The sequence below is a fragment of the Nyctereutes procyonoides genome, unplaced genomic scaffold, assembly GCF_905146905.1.
Source record: "Nyctereutes procyonoides isolate TBG_1078 unplaced genomic scaffold, NYPRO_anot_genome, whole genome shotgun sequence".
In the NCBI taxonomy this organism is placed as follows: Eukaryota; Metazoa; Chordata; class Mammalia; order Carnivora; family Canidae; genus Nyctereutes; species Nyctereutes procyonoides.
Window position 1 is genome coordinate 8,365,342 of NW_026575144.1, and position 16,456 is coordinate 8,381,797.

Below are 16,456 nucleotides of genomic sequence, written 5' to 3' on the forward strand. Positions count from 1 at the left end.
TAAAGATAAATAGTGTGTTAGAGCTCAATAATGAAGAAGGAATTAAAATAATTCTGAAAATACTTAAAATTTGGACATATTTTTTAATTGAGATTTTACTCTAATGAACATTATTACATTTCCCTACCATGATTCTGTAGTGGTTTATATGACATGTTTAAATCTTGGCACATGAGGCTTGAAAACTGGACATGTTACAGAAGAAGGAAAATGTGACAAAAAGATGCTACATGGGGAAGCACATGATCTCCTTTGTTCATCTAAATCAGTTAAGTCAACACCAACAAGTTTCAACTATGGTTAGCACTGCCATTCTGGTCAGTAGAAAATCTTAAATTAGGGAACCTAGCCCACAGGACACTGAAAACTGCCAAGACATCAACAGAGCTCACAGTCAGCTGTCTTATGAATACTTGCTCCTCCAAACCAGGATACTCCAACTGTCTCCATTCCACCCTCTTCCCCCACTGGTTGTGAAGGCTCATGTGTATGGTACTCATAAAGGCAAATTCCTACCCAAACGACTTATGTATGTAAACTCAGTGAGCTTCTATCACCACATGCCAATATTGGGTTTTTATTGTATTCTTAGCAAAATACTCGGGACACTAAAACTGGAAAGGATTTTAGGGAAATCTAATCCAAAACCCTGAGAAGTTAAATGACTTGTAAAATGTCAATGGCAAGACTAGATAATGAACTCAAATCGCCTGACTCCTGGTTATCCACTCTTCTGAGAGGAATGGTTTACTTTCTTCTAACTAAAAATATGTCAGTGACTATCCTAGTACAATGAGCAATTAACATAAAAGACCAGTTATTTCAAAAACAGATTAGCTCTTTATCTGAAATGCTTTAAAATCATATTTAAACAAGTATCTGGAGATGTATTCTTGTAAGAAAGAGATAATGCAGTATCTACATCTAAATAAATAACTATACTTACCTTGACAAATTTCAATGTATAAAACTAATTCAGATCAGAAACAGAGACAAATTACTCAGCATTAACCTCACTTGGATTATTTTCCATATCCTCAATTCAAATCTCTGCACTAATGTATCACTAATAGTACAACATTCTACATAGCTCCTGGACTAAAAGTAAAGAAAGACCACCTTGCATGTGGACAATTACTATGCCTTATTTATGTAAGGCAGAACTGGGATATATCTTAAGGCTAAGTACATGCCCTACCTTTAAAGTTCCATTCCAGGAGGTCAATGCCAAGTCCATAGCCCAAAATGAGCAGTTTTTAGTCCAATTCCACCATGGGTCATTTATTCATGGGTCATAAACACTGCACTGGACTAGGTGCTGAAGAGGAATAAGAGATGAATTTGAAACATACAGATCATGTACAGAGAATCAACTGTGAGCCAACTTTACACAAACTATCATGTAATCTTCACTGCAGCCCTGGGAGAGAGATGTTATTATCTCTGTTTTGTGAAGAAAACAGAAAAGTTAACCAAAGCTAGTACAAGGCAGAGCTTTGGAATATGTGCAATCTCACCAAGAATTCTAACCCAACTGTGCACCTACTACCACATTCCTCTGCATTTCAGCAGGGAACTAGGGGAAACACTAACCTATTCTGGAGGACAGGTTAGCATCTTAGATTGAGATTTGGTGTATCTCTACACTGCATAGGAGTTTCAACTCTGCAACAACCCTAAGAAGAAAACTAGTGTCTAGTCCCACGAAGAATTCCAAAAAGAAACCGATGCCCCAAGTTTAAAGGGTTTTTAGCTTCTCTAACTGTAAAACACAGATCTCAACAGCAGCCTGTATCTCTGCCTCTCTCTCTCTCTCTCTCTCTCTCTCTCTCTCTCTGTGTGTGTGTGTGTCTCTCATGAATGAAGAAAATCTTTAAAAAAAGGAAATACAAAAACATTTAATATATTAAATCAAAATACTAAATACAAAGTAGTAGTTAATACTATAGCATGAACTACATAAACTATGCAAATAGTCAAAACTATTATGTATGTCAAAACTACATTTCAAGGCAGAAAAATGAAAATAGCTTCAGTATACTGGGGTTACTGATGACTGTTTTTATTCTTAAAAGTTCCCTTCACACTGCCTTTTAAATTTCTGTAACAACAAATGTGTCCTTTTAAATGATTTCATAATATATTGAATAGGTATCTATTACAACTAATTTAATGGGAATCTGTAGGAAAATTAAATTTATTCTGAGCCTGCTGTGCCATAATAAAAACAATATATCCTCCCGCAGGAATATATCCTCCCACAGGTTTAGGCTCTTCCCAGGTCCCATACAACAAGCCACTCTAAACAATGCTGTGCCAGTTATAAATTATGCTCCTAGACTAAAATGTTTCAAGATGGTTTAACATGGAGAAAGTATAAGCTTCAAGAGTAAAGAAAATCAAAGAAAGAAAAGGATCTGAATCTTCTTAATTTTGGCCATCATTATATAACCATATAGCAACACTTCTCAAAGTGTAGTAGCCCTAGATCACCTACATTGGATTCACATGAGATTCTTTTCAAAATGCAGATTCCAACCACTACTGACATTATCAAACCAACACAATCAGTATCTCCAACACAAGTCCAGAGTTTCTGTACAATCTTCTCAGGTAATTTTAATGCACACAGACTTTAAGAATCTGACATGTTAATCAGGTAAAATAAACACCATTCAAAATTTTTAGTGAAAGAAACATATAGAACTCTAAATCTGGATAGGTAATTCAATTACATCCTAATTTCTCACACTTACTAGCCCAAACAAGCCAGGTTGTAAGATCAAAGGCAAAAGGAGCAGACATCCTGCAAATCTGTTGTCTCTTCTGCCTAACCTATGAAACTTTCAAAAATAATTTTGCAAACTTTATCAAGAGTCTTAAAATATCCATGCCCTTTGCCCCCAAAATTTCACTAGTAAGAATTTTTCATAAGAGAATATTCAGGATGCAAGCCATGCTTTTAGGCGAGAGTGTTTGGGACAGCAATATTAATATTCACCATCTGCCATTTTTTGAGTATATGCACTGCATCTGGCACTGCATCTGGCTTATACACAATATTTCTAATCCTCAATACTTTTATCCTCACTGCAGAGATAAAAAGACTGAAGCTCAGAGAAGTTATTTACTTACCCAAGCACGGGTTATTAACCTGCCCAAGATCTGAATCCCAGTCAGTTTGAGTAAAAACCCTAGGCTCTTTCCCCTCCTGGGAAAAGTTTTATCATAAATGCTTATGTCATAAGGTTTAAGCAAAGTATGATATGTCAAGGGGATAGTTTATATTCATTTTAAACCATGCTCAGGAACATCTGGGTGGCTCAGTGGTTGAGCGTCTGCCTTTGGCTCAGGTCGTAATCCTGGGGTCCTGGGAGGAAGTCCCACATCAGACTGCCCACAGAAGCCTGCTTCTCCCTCTGCCTATGTCTCTGCCTCTCTCTGTGTCTCTCATGACTAAGTATATAAAATCTTTTAAAAAATAATAATAAAATAAAACCATGCTGTTCAAAAATCTTTAATGAGATGGAAAATCCTCATGACACAATGGTAAGTGAAAAACTGGGTGTTATCCCAGTTTAGAATGTAAGGAACACAAGACACGAAACCAAATCTATCTTGGTTTTGATTGCATCCCCAAAGCCTAACACTAACACAGTACCTGCGATACAGAAGGAACTCAAAATCTGTCGTAAAAATAAATTATGTGTGCATATATTGTTTAAAGACCAGGAAATAATTCCCAAAAATCCTACAAGTGGTTCTTGCTAAATTCCCAAAACACTTATAGTGATTATTGCTAGATTAGGGATGACTTTTGGATCTCCTATTTTACATCTGTTTCAAGTATTCTATATAAGTTCATATTACCAGGGCACCTAGGTCGCTCAGTGCTTAAGCATCTGCCTTCAGCTCAGGACGTGATCCCAGGGTCCTGGGATCAAGTCCCACATAGGCTCCCCTCAGAGAGCCTGCTTCTCCCTCTGCTTATGTCTCTACCCCTCTCTGTGTGTCTCTCATGAATAAATAAAATCTTTAAAAAATAAGTTCATATTACCTTCATAATGAGAAAAATAACTTCAATGGCTAATTTTCAAATCCTATGTTTGACCATCTTCCTATAGAAGAGATGCAATTAAGCTTCAGATAAACTCAATATATACACTAATGTGTGGTTTATCTTATTTAATGTAACAGAGAAACTACTTTATAGCTAGAAAGTGAGCATTACATTTGTATATGCCAGCATCATAAATGCCAGTGGGATTTAATACTTATTACAGGCTCCCTGCATGGAGCCTGCTTCTCCCTCTGCCTGTGTCTCTGCCTCTCTCTCTCTCTCTCTCTCTCTCTCTCTCTCTCTCTCTCTCTTTGTGTGTGTGTGTGTGTGTGTGTGACTATCATAAATAAATAAAAACTTAAAAAATAATAATAATACTTATTACAAATAATGTTTTCATCACCTATAGTTATTAGTAGCTTAGTAGGTAGGAAATGGATTTATAAATATGTAACATCCACAAAATGTTTAGGTTCTTCTTCAAAATCTTGAGCAGAAAACAATATTTATTCTCCTCTTTTCCCCTCCCCAGACTGAAGATGCACCTCCAGGCACAGACAGCTAGTTTCTGTAACAATGAGGCCAAAAGCCACAGACTGGGAATGGCAGAGGTAAGGAAGGTAGTCATTGGGCTCCTTGATGCCCCTGGGGCAACTATTCAGGGGTGGACCCCTGAGCTCCAGATTTTGTATTAGGTGAGGAAAATAAACTCCTGGCTGGTTTAAGCCACTCTGTTCGGTTTTCTGTTAGTCACAGCCAAATATATACCTGCCTATTAAAATCAGCCATATGACAAACCTTTCTGTTTTAACTTATCAATGATCAACTCCACCAACACCGCACAAGTCTTCGCAAAGATCAGACTTACTGAGAGCACATGCATGTACTGAGAGTGCTTACTCGATGTCCCGAGGACAGGGACATAATGCCCGTCTCATCCTACCCTTATAGGGCCCTGCTGAGGTGACACTAAGACCCCGATCCAGCCAACTCTGACGGCAGCACCTGGGCTTCATACTGCCAAGTTACACAATTTTCAATGCACTTTTTCATTGTTTATAACATGATCTTATCCTTCAATTCTGCTTTCACACTCAACTACCATTGTCCCAACGGATTCTCTGACAGGAGAAAGACTTCTCAAAAATAAATCATCCCTTCCCCTAAACAAAATGGATTGACATGTAGTTGTTTTAAAAGCAAGCATTTGGGCAGCCCAGGTGGCTCAGGGGGTTAGCGCCGCCTTCAGCCCAGGGTGTGATCCTGGAGACCCGGGATCGAGTCCCACATCGGGCTCCCTGCATGGAGCCTGCTTCTCCCTCTGCCTGTGTCTATGCCTCTGTGTCTCTCATGAATAAACAAATAAAATCTTTAAAAATTAATTAATTAATTAATTAAAAATAAAAGAAAAGCAAGCATTTGCTCTCTAGTGTTCCAAAATCTTTGGCACGTGGCACAGAGCTACTGCTACATTAACATCCACAAAGTGCCATGTGCCTGGCCCTGGGCTACACATTTCACATGCATCATCTCATTCAGTGCTCACAACATCCCAAGACAGGACTACTGTCCCCATTTTACAAGTGAACAAATACAACATGTAAGGCTGTGCACAGATTTTGAAAAAAGTCTCTTTCTAGACACCAATGAATGACAAGTTCAAAGCAACATAAAACTAGAAAGGAGACTGATTTTGCTGCTAGTCTTTAGTAAAAATGTCAGAAGTAATTTATTTAGGACCCTTTAAAGAATGAAAAATACTCCAGGCAAGGACAACTAGACAACTAACAAGGGTGTAAAGCCCTTTCATTCTGAGCAAAATCTAGAATTGCATACTCATCTCTAATATAGCTTTATTCAGTATAAACTCAACCACCTTTACAAGAAGCTAATATACTCATCACACTATGAGCTGCCAGTAAGGCCAAGAATATTTAGATAGCTATGAATATTTACTTATCGTAAGACCATTTAATTCATTTTCCAATATACTTGATTTTCATTTGCAATATAAGAATGTGCATTTTATGAACTATGATTTATAATGACTATAGTTATTATTCATTTATTCAGCAATAATAAATGAGCTTCAGGAAGCTATAAGGCCAGCACTGTGATGCTTACCTACATCTTTTTCTCTTAATCATCACAAGCAGTCAAGATGCAAGAACTATTATACCCCTTTTTATTTTATGTATTTATTTATTGGGGACGGGGGGCAGAGGAAGAGAAAATCTCAAGCAGGCTCTATACCTTGCACGGAGCCCACTGCGGGGCTCAATCTCACAATCCTGATATCATGACCTGAGCCAAAATCAATTGGATGCTTAAGTCACTGAGCTACCCAGATGCCCTAAAACCCCCTTTCAGAAAGAGGGCCACAGGTGAAGAATTTTCCCCAGTTCCCTATTAGAAGGTAGCATTAAGATTTGAATCCATATCTGGCCCAGAGCCCTGTGCTTTTAACCACTAAGCTTCATCAAGTTATTTGATTTATTCCTGTTGTATTAGCCTTAGTCCAACATTAGCTATAAAACTATACTCAGCTTAGCTCTTATCTTCACTTTCAGTACACCTCAATTTCCAGACACTTTGCTTCACATTTTTCCCATAAAACATCTAAAAAATAAGACCATCGTCCCTAAAGATTCACTTCACTTGCTAAATTGGAAGAGATAACGTACTTGTTGCTCTTACTTTTAATCAATGATGTGTTGATAACCTTAGTGGCTGCTGCTTCTACTCAAGTAAGCAGAAGTAAGTGATCCCCATTGTGCCTATTATTGTAAAAATGCAACATGGTTTTTAAAGTCTTTCACAGCAATATCCTAAAAGCCCACCAGATGTCAACCTCAGTTCGTAAAAACAGGCCATTTCCCACCTTGTAACTCTTCTTTCTATGATGAAACAAAGGATTGGGAATTTGGAAAATGCCTTTGCTTCTACATGTATGCAGGAATTTTTTGTATGATTTTTAACTTAAGAAGAAAAGTATAACAGTAAGATGTAAAACAACCAAAGAGAGAGAGAGAGAGAGAGAGAGAGAGAGAAATATACATATTCCATGTTTGCTCTTGGTCCCTACCAAACACCAAGATTATTTCTGACTCTTCTGATTTATTTCCTACTTTCTCCCAGACTTTTTCTATACTATTCTCTTCCCTCTCTCTACATACCATAACTCATATTTGACTTAAATGAATCAATACTATTATCTCACACAAGGCATGAAATCTAAATTTTGAAAATCAGTATTAAATTAATTAAAAACAATTTTTCTTTATTATTAAACAGTGCTGTCCATGGTGTCTATTCCAGGCTGACCATAAACTTCAATAAACTTGAAAATAATTCCCATTTTTAAAACCAGTAACTCACAAAAGTGGTAATCTTCATTTAGACTCAAACAAAAATGGCAGATACTCTGCAAGGCTGTTCCAAAGTGGTTATCTCACAGACACAGACACACACACACACACACAAAGGAAAGAAAGAAAAGAAAAACTAACAATTTTTTCCCTACATTTTCAGTCTGGTGTTTTTATGCATAGAAATTCTTTTGGGATTCATTGATCATCCAAGAATGGTATTTCATTTCTTTGATCAGTGCCCTACTACCCATATTTTAACCTCACTGAATTTTTGGTCCATTGCATAGAAGAAATTCTCTACTAATAAAAATACAACCCATTAAAGATTAACTCGCCCCCAGGACAGTCTCTCTAGAAACAAATTCCAAGCATTGTAATCACTAATTTGCACTATGTAGGCTTCAAGACAGATAATCTTATTTATCCTGCTTTAAACTGGAAATCTGCACTTATTTTAAGGCAATTATGAAAAGAAAAATGGCAAACCAGATTCACATAATCAGAAATCCAACTAGACAAATACTTTTACCTACTTGACACTTTGCAAATGAAAAGTTTTACACCCAAGATTATCTAACAATGTTAGAATACTTGCAAACCTCCTTAGTCTCTATTTTACTTTCCCAATATGAGATTGCAAAATTTTTTGTTTCTCCAAATTTAAAGTATACCCTATACGTCATAAATTATAGAAGGCACAGGAAATCTTTTGAATCCATGCTGTAATATTTATTATTAACAACAATAAAAGCATATAATATACATTAAGCTCTTATTGTCAAACAGCATAGCAAGTTTTTAGCTTATCAGGAATTATCTCTTTTAATTCTTCTAAAACCCCAAGAGAAATACAATTATCATTCGCTAATACTAATACTAATCAACTATTAGTATTAGAGAAATACTAATCCACCATTTAGAGACAGGCAGAGTGAGACTGAGAGCCCAGGAACTGTCCCAACGTCTGTGGGACATGAATCTAGGTTTGATTCCAGTGCCCACTCTTGCTATAATCACCTGGTTTAAAACAATGAGACCCAGAATTACATTTGGTTCAGAAAACTTGTCTCATTCCTTCAAACATAGTTGTTTTACATAATTGACACTAGGAAGCACACATCACAAAATGTCTTAGTACACTATGCACCATTCTATTGTCAAATGAGTTCAAAATTTACCTTCTCAGAAGGCGTAATTCATTTATTGGTGATTTCTGAAAAGTTAATCAAAGTACTATGTTCAATCATTAAAGAATTCTTTGGGGCTGAAATGTAAATATTTCATTATACATAGATTGCTGAAGAAACGTTAACTGTTAGGACTTCCTGTGAAACAAAACTTTTTCACTGCAGCAATTTCAAACCACCTCATGTCAGAGTAGCATACCTTCAAATTTAAAAAATACACCACCCATATTTCATTTTATTCTAAATAAAAATCAATTAATTGAAAAAAAAAACCCACTTCCAAAACTCAAGTTATACAGGAGGGCTGCCTAGAAACTAAATGCTTATCACTATCTGTATGTGCATAGATGGAACAGGTAAGGAAGACATAGTATTATTAGAAGATCCACCCTTTACATTATCCCAAACTCATGTGGGAAACAATCTCACAGTATTTTTCTGAATAAACTTAATATTTTATTTAGAATCAGAAACTAGGCAAAAAGAACCATGGAACAAATGAAACTAAAATGGATTATTGAAATACAACTTTAATTTCCAAAACCACTCTAATTTCTAAATCCACTATACAATATTCTTATTTGAACAATTTACCACAGAAGTAACTCTCTTAGAAAATCATATAATTGGGAACCCTGGGTGGCGCAGCGGTTTGGCGCCTGCATTTGGCCCAGGGCGCGATCCTGGAGACCAGGGATCGAGTCCCACATCGGGCTCCCGGTGCATGGAGCCTGCTTCTCCCTCTGCCTATGTCTCTGCCTCTCTCTCTCTCTCTCTGTGACTATCATAAATAAATAAAAAATTAAAAAAAAAAGAAAATCATATAATTTAAGGGTGGAAAAAAAAAGAGACACGATAAGCCCTAGGGATGTTTATCAATAAAAATAAGCAACAAGGCAGATGAGTTTGTAGCTCATCCAAAAAACGCCAGCCAAACACTCCTGCCATTTGTTTCTACCAAGTTATTGTCTTGGAAAACATGTTGTTCTCTCTTAAAATAACCTGCTTAATTGTCTTTCAAAGCCACTGCATTTCCACGGAGGGCTAAATAGCTCCCATGTTGTGATGCACTGACTGATAAAGTCAAAGTTAGTTGACTTTTTGTGGCATCAAGCCACAAAAGAAAGTTGGAAAGCTCCAAACCTCTCTTGATAATAAGGACGCTACCTACTGAATGAATCCCCCATACATCCTGAGTCAAATTAATGTCTGGTCCTCTACAGTATTTTAAGAAGGACAGCCGTTCAAACTACCGCTATTTTTCTAGATGAGGGAAATGACCACACTGGCGGCTTACAGACAAACTAGTAATTAACATTTTTAAGGAAGGCCAAAATGACCTTGGACATTTTAGCGTTCACTCTGAAAACTCCCATCCCCCCATTATAAAACTCAGAACTTGTCTCCAGTCCTAAAGCTGTTGTGCCTGGGAAAGTCCCAGAGAAACGAGGGAATTAAAAAAAAAAAAAAAACAAAACAAAACACACACACACACACAAAATTGTGTAAGACAGAAACTCACAGCACAGGAAGATTTTTACGAACTGTGACTCAAGATGTGTTTCAAGCCTATCAGGAGATGAACACACAGGTCCCCCAACCCGGCAGCACGACCCCGACACAGTCCCCACGCTCTGGCTGCTAACCCCCATCCAGGCCCCTCTCCCTCGGGGGGGGGGGGGGGACACACTCCCATCTTAAGCCCTGACATCTGCAGTGTTTCCCAACAGCTAGACAAGGCCCCTCGGCCGGAGGAAGTGGACACTGACAAGAGGAGACACGGGGACACAGCTAGAATTCAAGGCTGTGAGGGAGTGGGGAGAGAGTCACGCACACTCCGTGCGGACTCAGTGGGTCCCGGCGGCGGAGCCGGCGTGTCCGGGGTAAGCGGGCATCTCCAAGGTAGCCGAGAACACAACCGGGGCGCGCCGGCGCAAACTCGGCCTTTGGCTTTTCGGAAGCGGGTCAAGTGAGGGGCCCAAGGTTCCCGGCGCCTGGAGACCCGCGCGGCGTGTTAGGGCGGAGAGTCCCGCGGCCTCGCGGGGGAGCGGGCCGGGGAGCCCAAGCCGGCTGTGGGCTGGAGCGGGGCGCGGGGCCGGGAGGTCCGGGAAGGAGTGTGGACTCCGTCCGGGAGTCCGAGAACGCGGGGGATGCCTACCTTGTAACATGGCCTCAAGTTTCTTCCTGTCCACGCGGAAGCGCTCCTCGCTCCAATCGGGGCTGTGCAGGGGCGCCCCGGCGACCAGGTCGTCCTCGGAGCCCGGCATGGGCGAGTCAGTACTGCGTTCGCTGTTGGAGCCCGGGTCCGACTGCGCCGCCAGGTAGCCGGGCTCGCCCTGGGCGGCCATGGTGGGCGCGCGGCGCTCGGGCTCCCGCTCCGGCTCCGGCTCCGGCTCCGGCTCCGACCGCGGCCGCCGCTCCGCCTGCGCCGCCGCCTCCGCTCGCCGGCCGGGCGCGACTGGCTCCCCGCGCCGCGGCGCTAGCTCGTCCCCGGGCCGCCGCCGACGCCGCCGCCGCCGCCGCCACGGAGCCCCTGGCGCATCCCAGCCCCGCGAGCCGCCCGCCGCCCCGAGTCCCGGCCGCGATCCCGGGCCGGGGACTGCGCCTCCCCCAGCCAGCAACGCCCGCGCGGAATGAGCGCGCCGCGCCGCCAGCGCCTCCATCCGCAGGGCTCCGGCGCCCCCTCCCCGCCCGCCGCCCCGGCCGCCGCGCGCTCATTGGCCCCGCCGGCCCACGGGGAGCCGCGGCGGGCGGGCCGCCCCCGGCGCTCGGACACCCTCGCGCGCGCACACTCACCACGTCCGCACTGCGAAGCTTCCCCCCCACGCGTGTTTTCGTGGTTCCTCAAACGCACTCAGCGGGTTTAAGCACAACACCTCGGGACGCACACCAAATGCACACGTAGCCCCCCTCCGTACAGAGGCTCACTGCTCCGCCGAACTCACGGCCTCGGTCGGCCGCTCGAGTTTGAAACAGGAGGAGGGAGAAAGGAGAAGACTAGCGGAGGAAACAATGTCCAGCTCCTGCAGACATCGCTGTGGTCACCGCTTTCGCCCAGCTCATTCCTAGATCACTCCTCTTTCCACAGCGAGGTGGTCAGCTGCCCAAGAAATGCACAAGAGGCTTACTCTTCACTGTGAGGGAAGATTTTTTTTTTTCTTAAATGGGGTGTGGAGGGAGTCATTTTCTATGTGATTCTAAAGGAATGGATTCAGCTGATTTTAAAGAGGCGGCGGGCGGGGTGGGGGGTGGGGGGAGAGAAAAGAGCCCCTGAGATGGAAATGGTGGTTAGCTGAATCCATTTGGCATCTGGGTAGCCTGTCTTGTCAGTTGGAAAGTTGGAAAGCTCCAACCTCTCTTTACAAGCTCTTCTCTGTTTTCAAGGTCAGCCTCATAGATGAGGACCAGCAAATGACCATATGATCCTAACTGCCCAGGCCAGACCACCCATTGCCACTTGTAAACTTGGACTTGAAGCAGCAGGGAAAAAGAAAGTTGCTTGCACCAGTAATGCCCTCAGAACTCTACTTTGCATTCACACTGATTCATCCCTGTTTGTTTTGTGACCAAAAGAAAAAAAAAATGTAAAAAAATTCTCATTTTAATGGGGTGGGGGTTGAATGAGAAAGCTGTTACTGTGCCACAGAGGGAGGCTTACTGGCTTACGCAAGGGGCAAGCTATACTTAGGGTCAACAGAAACTCATATAGGTTCAGTTGCCTGGTTAACAAGAATTGACTGTGCTGTGTACTGTGGTGTGCTGACAGATGACGTAACTAAGACTCTGGAAAGTCAAGTGACATGACTAAGGTCACATAGCATCAGAAAATGGAGTCAAGAATCAAACCCAGGTCCATGTACCTGACACATAATTTCCACAAAACCCCTACCTTATTAAGCAGAAAAGTTTCCTGCTCAGAGAAAAACTGGGAGCAGATATACAGTCTAACTCCAATTGACTACCATGTGTCCCTTCTGTGAACTTATTGTACAAAGCACTAACTTAAACACCAAAACGGGTTATCAAGGAGCCTTCCATTAGGGATGCTTACCATCTTTTTCTGTCAAGAAATATTTGAGGGGATCCTGGTATATGCAGGAGACTGTGTTAGGCCCAAAGAAGAGTTATCAAAAACAAGTAGCATCCTTAAGCTCTTGGAGCTGACATTCTAATGAGAAAGATAGAATGTTGATCTAAATACATTAATCATTCAGAAAAATATAAAATTGCACCTATATCAAGCATTACAAATAAGAGACTCAAGATAGGGAAAAATCTATAATGGAGTAATTGGATTCAATCAGAGATGTCCAGTCTCAAGGAAAGTGACTCGGGCTGAACAGAAGTTTGAGCAGAATTTAATGGGGCAAGAAAGAGGAGAGTGGGCCTTCCCTACAAATGACTATTTGATCATTCTGTCATCCCTGAAGGTAGATATTGTGATTATCCTTATTTTTCAGTTGAGGAAACTGAGGCATAGGAGGCAAAATAAATAATCCAAGTTTGTACAACTAAGTAAATTATAAAATCAGGATTTGAACCCAGGAAGTCTCCCTTGAAAATTAGACTTCAAGTGCTCTGTGCTTAGCCACTAAGCTATATTGGCTCTTAATAGTATCAGCATAAGCAAAGATCCCATGGCTGGAGGAAACAATGTATGTTCCTCCATCGGAAGACCTAAAAGAAAAATCAGCAAAGCTGGTACAAGAAAACAAGGAATGAGATGGTGCTAGCTGAGAGAAGAGAGGTAAAGAGTATGTAAGCCCTGTAGGACAAGTTAGGAGTTTTTGTCTTTATCCTTAGAACAGAAAGAAGCTATATAGAGGCTTTAAGTAAAGGATAATGTACTTAGATTTGCATTTTAAAAGATGACTATGGCTATAGTATGGGGAGTAGATTGGGGGACAAGGGTAGAAGTAGACCGATTAAGAGAAGTTTAGATATTAGCTATTGGTTGCTTACCTAGAGTGGTGAAGATTGAGAAATGTGAGAGGACTTGAAAAATATTGTGATTGCAAATGTTATCAACTAGATTGGTGATGGATTGGATATGGGGTGATGGAGAGATAAATGTGAGGAATGACTCTAGAGTTCCGGCTAACATAACTAGAGAAAAATAGGTACCATTAACTAAAATAGAAACACTGGAAGAGGATTGACTTCACTAGAAGAAAGATGAATTTGAATTGGTCATACTGAGTTTCAGGTGCCATTGAGACCCCAAGAAGATATATCATATAAGCAATTGGACATATGGGTCCGGAGTTCAGAAAAGAGATTTTGACTGACTGAAGACAAAAATATGTTATTTGTTTATAGACAATAATTAGCCATATACAAGGAGTAAAACTGTGGAGGGAAAGAGAAGAGAATTAGAAGGGGGAACCAAGGAAAGAGCCTTTCACAAATTTTAACATTTAGTGATCAAGAAGATGACAATGGAAAGGAGATATAAGGGATAATAAGAGAGGAAGGAAAAACAAAACAAAGTTTTGTCTTATAAGCCCAGGAAAAGACTACTTCTAAAAAAGGAAGTGTGATGATCTTTGTATTGTAGGGAGGTCAAAATTTTTTGATGGAGGTCCCTGGGACCTAAGCAAGAAAATCAGAATGAAATGGTGATAGAGTGAATATAGCTAATGAAGTGAGGAGTAAAGACAACTCTTTGGAAAAGGTTTGGCTGAAAAGAGAAGGAGAGAGCAATAGCTGAAGGATAATGTAGGTAGAAGAAGGGCTGTTTGTTGCTTATTGGGTTGGTTGGCTGATAAGTTGAATGACTAATTCAATAGGTGAGGTTTGAGAATTGGAAAAACCACTAGGAATGATCCATTTGACAAAAATTGAAAATAGGAGAAAAGAAAAAAAAGAGGAGGAATCGATATTATAAAGACTTTGCAAGCATAAATAGAATAGACTCCAAGACACAAGTAGAAGCAAAACTGAAGATGAACAGGTAGGTGTAAATGTGGGTCAGTTTGCAGGTTTCATTTCTAGAACTCAAGGGAATTGTTACCTGATGGCTTTTATTTTACCAAGAGTAAAAGTCAAAATCACCTGCTGAGGATGTGGGGGAAGGAGAGCTGCGATTAGAGGTTTGAGGAAACTAGAGATTTTCATGTTAGTTTGTTCACAGTTTTATTTTTTTTAATTTTTTTAAAAGATTTTATTTATTTATTCCTGAGAGACACAGAGAGAAAGAGAGAGAGAGGCAGAGACATAGGCAGAGGGAGAAACAGGCTCCATGCAGGGAGCCTGATATGGGACTCCATCCAGGATCAGGCCCTGGGCTGAAGGCTAGGCTAAACCGCTGAGCCACCAGCTGCCCTGTATACAGAGTTTTAAAATAGCTTTTTGCTTCTGTAAGAAAATGAATTGGTACTGTTGAGAGTCCAGTTGATGTTGGTAGTCACAAATGTATAATAGGAACTGCCTGCTTGTCCTAACTGTATCCACCAGTGCTAAGCTTCTTGTGTGCAAGTTCAGAGAAAACATAGGAGCCAAATGGATGAAACACCAGGAGCTAAAAAGCAATGGATCAGTGACTGATGGAAAATAATTTTCAAGGTAGAAGTTTATAATCAGCAAAAATATCAGTCATACATGACAAATTCATTCTTAGGTATGAGATCTCTCAAAAGAAATTATTTTCCTTATAATGTTTCTGAGTAAGCTACTGAAGATTGTGTGTCACCAAAGCAAGAGAGTAAATCAAGATGAAGAGAAAAACATGGAACATGGGGAACCAGAGATCCAGCACAGGATAGAGGCAAAGGGGGTCCTCAGGATAATAGTGAAAGGAGAGCTCAAATTGGAGTAGGTCTTAAGTCTCAGGGTTGAGATTTCTTCTAGATTAAATAGAATGTTTGAATAATATGAACATATTCACAGGAACAGTGGGGGCTTTGAGGAGGGCAGTGTTGAAAAGGTGCTTTAGGAGAACATCAATAGGTAATGATAAGCTTTTGAAAACTAAGAAGTGGCAATACAAGCATGTCATCTGGAGACATGGAAATAAAAATAGAATCAAACTAAAAATGTTGGAAGTGGTTGCCTGTGGAAAATAGGAAATGGGAGGAAGGCATATGGTACTTCTGGTTTTTATACAAGTCTACAAGTCTTCTAGAACAATTTGATTCTTTAAACCATATGGATGTATGGCTTTAAATTTAGAAAATCTAATCAAGTAGCATATGCTTATCATACTATGATTGAAATGATAAATAAATAGCAGAATCTTGAATTTACAACTTCTGAGTCCTATGCTCTTTCTACAAAAACTGAACCAGAGTTAGAATAATTGATAGTCTTTTTGTTTTTATAGAGCATGTTTGTTTTGTTTGTCTTACTCAAAGTATAAGAACAGATCAGATGCCAGATAATCAATTGTGTAGATTTTTTTCTAATGGAGTAATGCAATCAAGAAAAAAAAAAATCACTGGAAAATTTTATATAAAATCTTCAAGTTCTCAAATTATGAAAACCCATAAGAGATTTTTTAAAGGAGCATTATCTTACATTTACCTTAGAAATTCATGTCTAACTTATTAGTGCTCATTCAATGAAAAAAACTTATGAGACATTTTATTTTTTAATTTTATTTATTTATTTGACAGAAAGACAGAGAGAGTGTATGTACACAAGCAGGGGGGAGCATCAGAGGGAGGGGAAGAAGCAGGATCCCCACTGAGCAGGGAATCCAATGTGGGGTTTCATCCCAGGACCCTGAGATCATGACCTAAGCTGAAGGCAGATGCTTAACCAACTGAACCACTCAGGCACCCCTTCAGGAATTTTTTTTTTCTTTTTTAAAGATTTTATTTACTTATTCATGAGAGATA

The 16,456-nt window shown here is 40.4% G+C and overlaps 1 protein-coding gene across 5 annotated transcripts in view; it reads right to left on the reverse strand.

Annotated features, from left to right (window-relative positions):
* BICC1 (BicC family RNA binding protein 1) overlaps positions 1-11,062 on the reverse strand; it is a 279,085-nt gene extending 268,023 nt beyond the window's left edge. For 3 of the 5 annotated variants that reach the window (XR_008662314.1, XM_055308891.1, XM_055308893.1), the window contains exon 1: positions 10,777-11,061. Coding sequence is in view for 4 of the 5 variants with exons in the window: in XM_055308891.1 (XP_055164866.1) it covers positions 10,777-10,966 (190 nt within the window). In the remaining variant the exon portion in view is untranslated. Of the gene's footprint in view, positions 1-1,198; positions 1,292-10,776 lie in introns of those variants that run through there. The other 2 variants (XM_055308892.1, XM_055308894.1) reach the window with 2 other exon arrangements.
* Between the last annotated feature and the right edge of the window lie 5,394 nt (positions 11,063-16,456).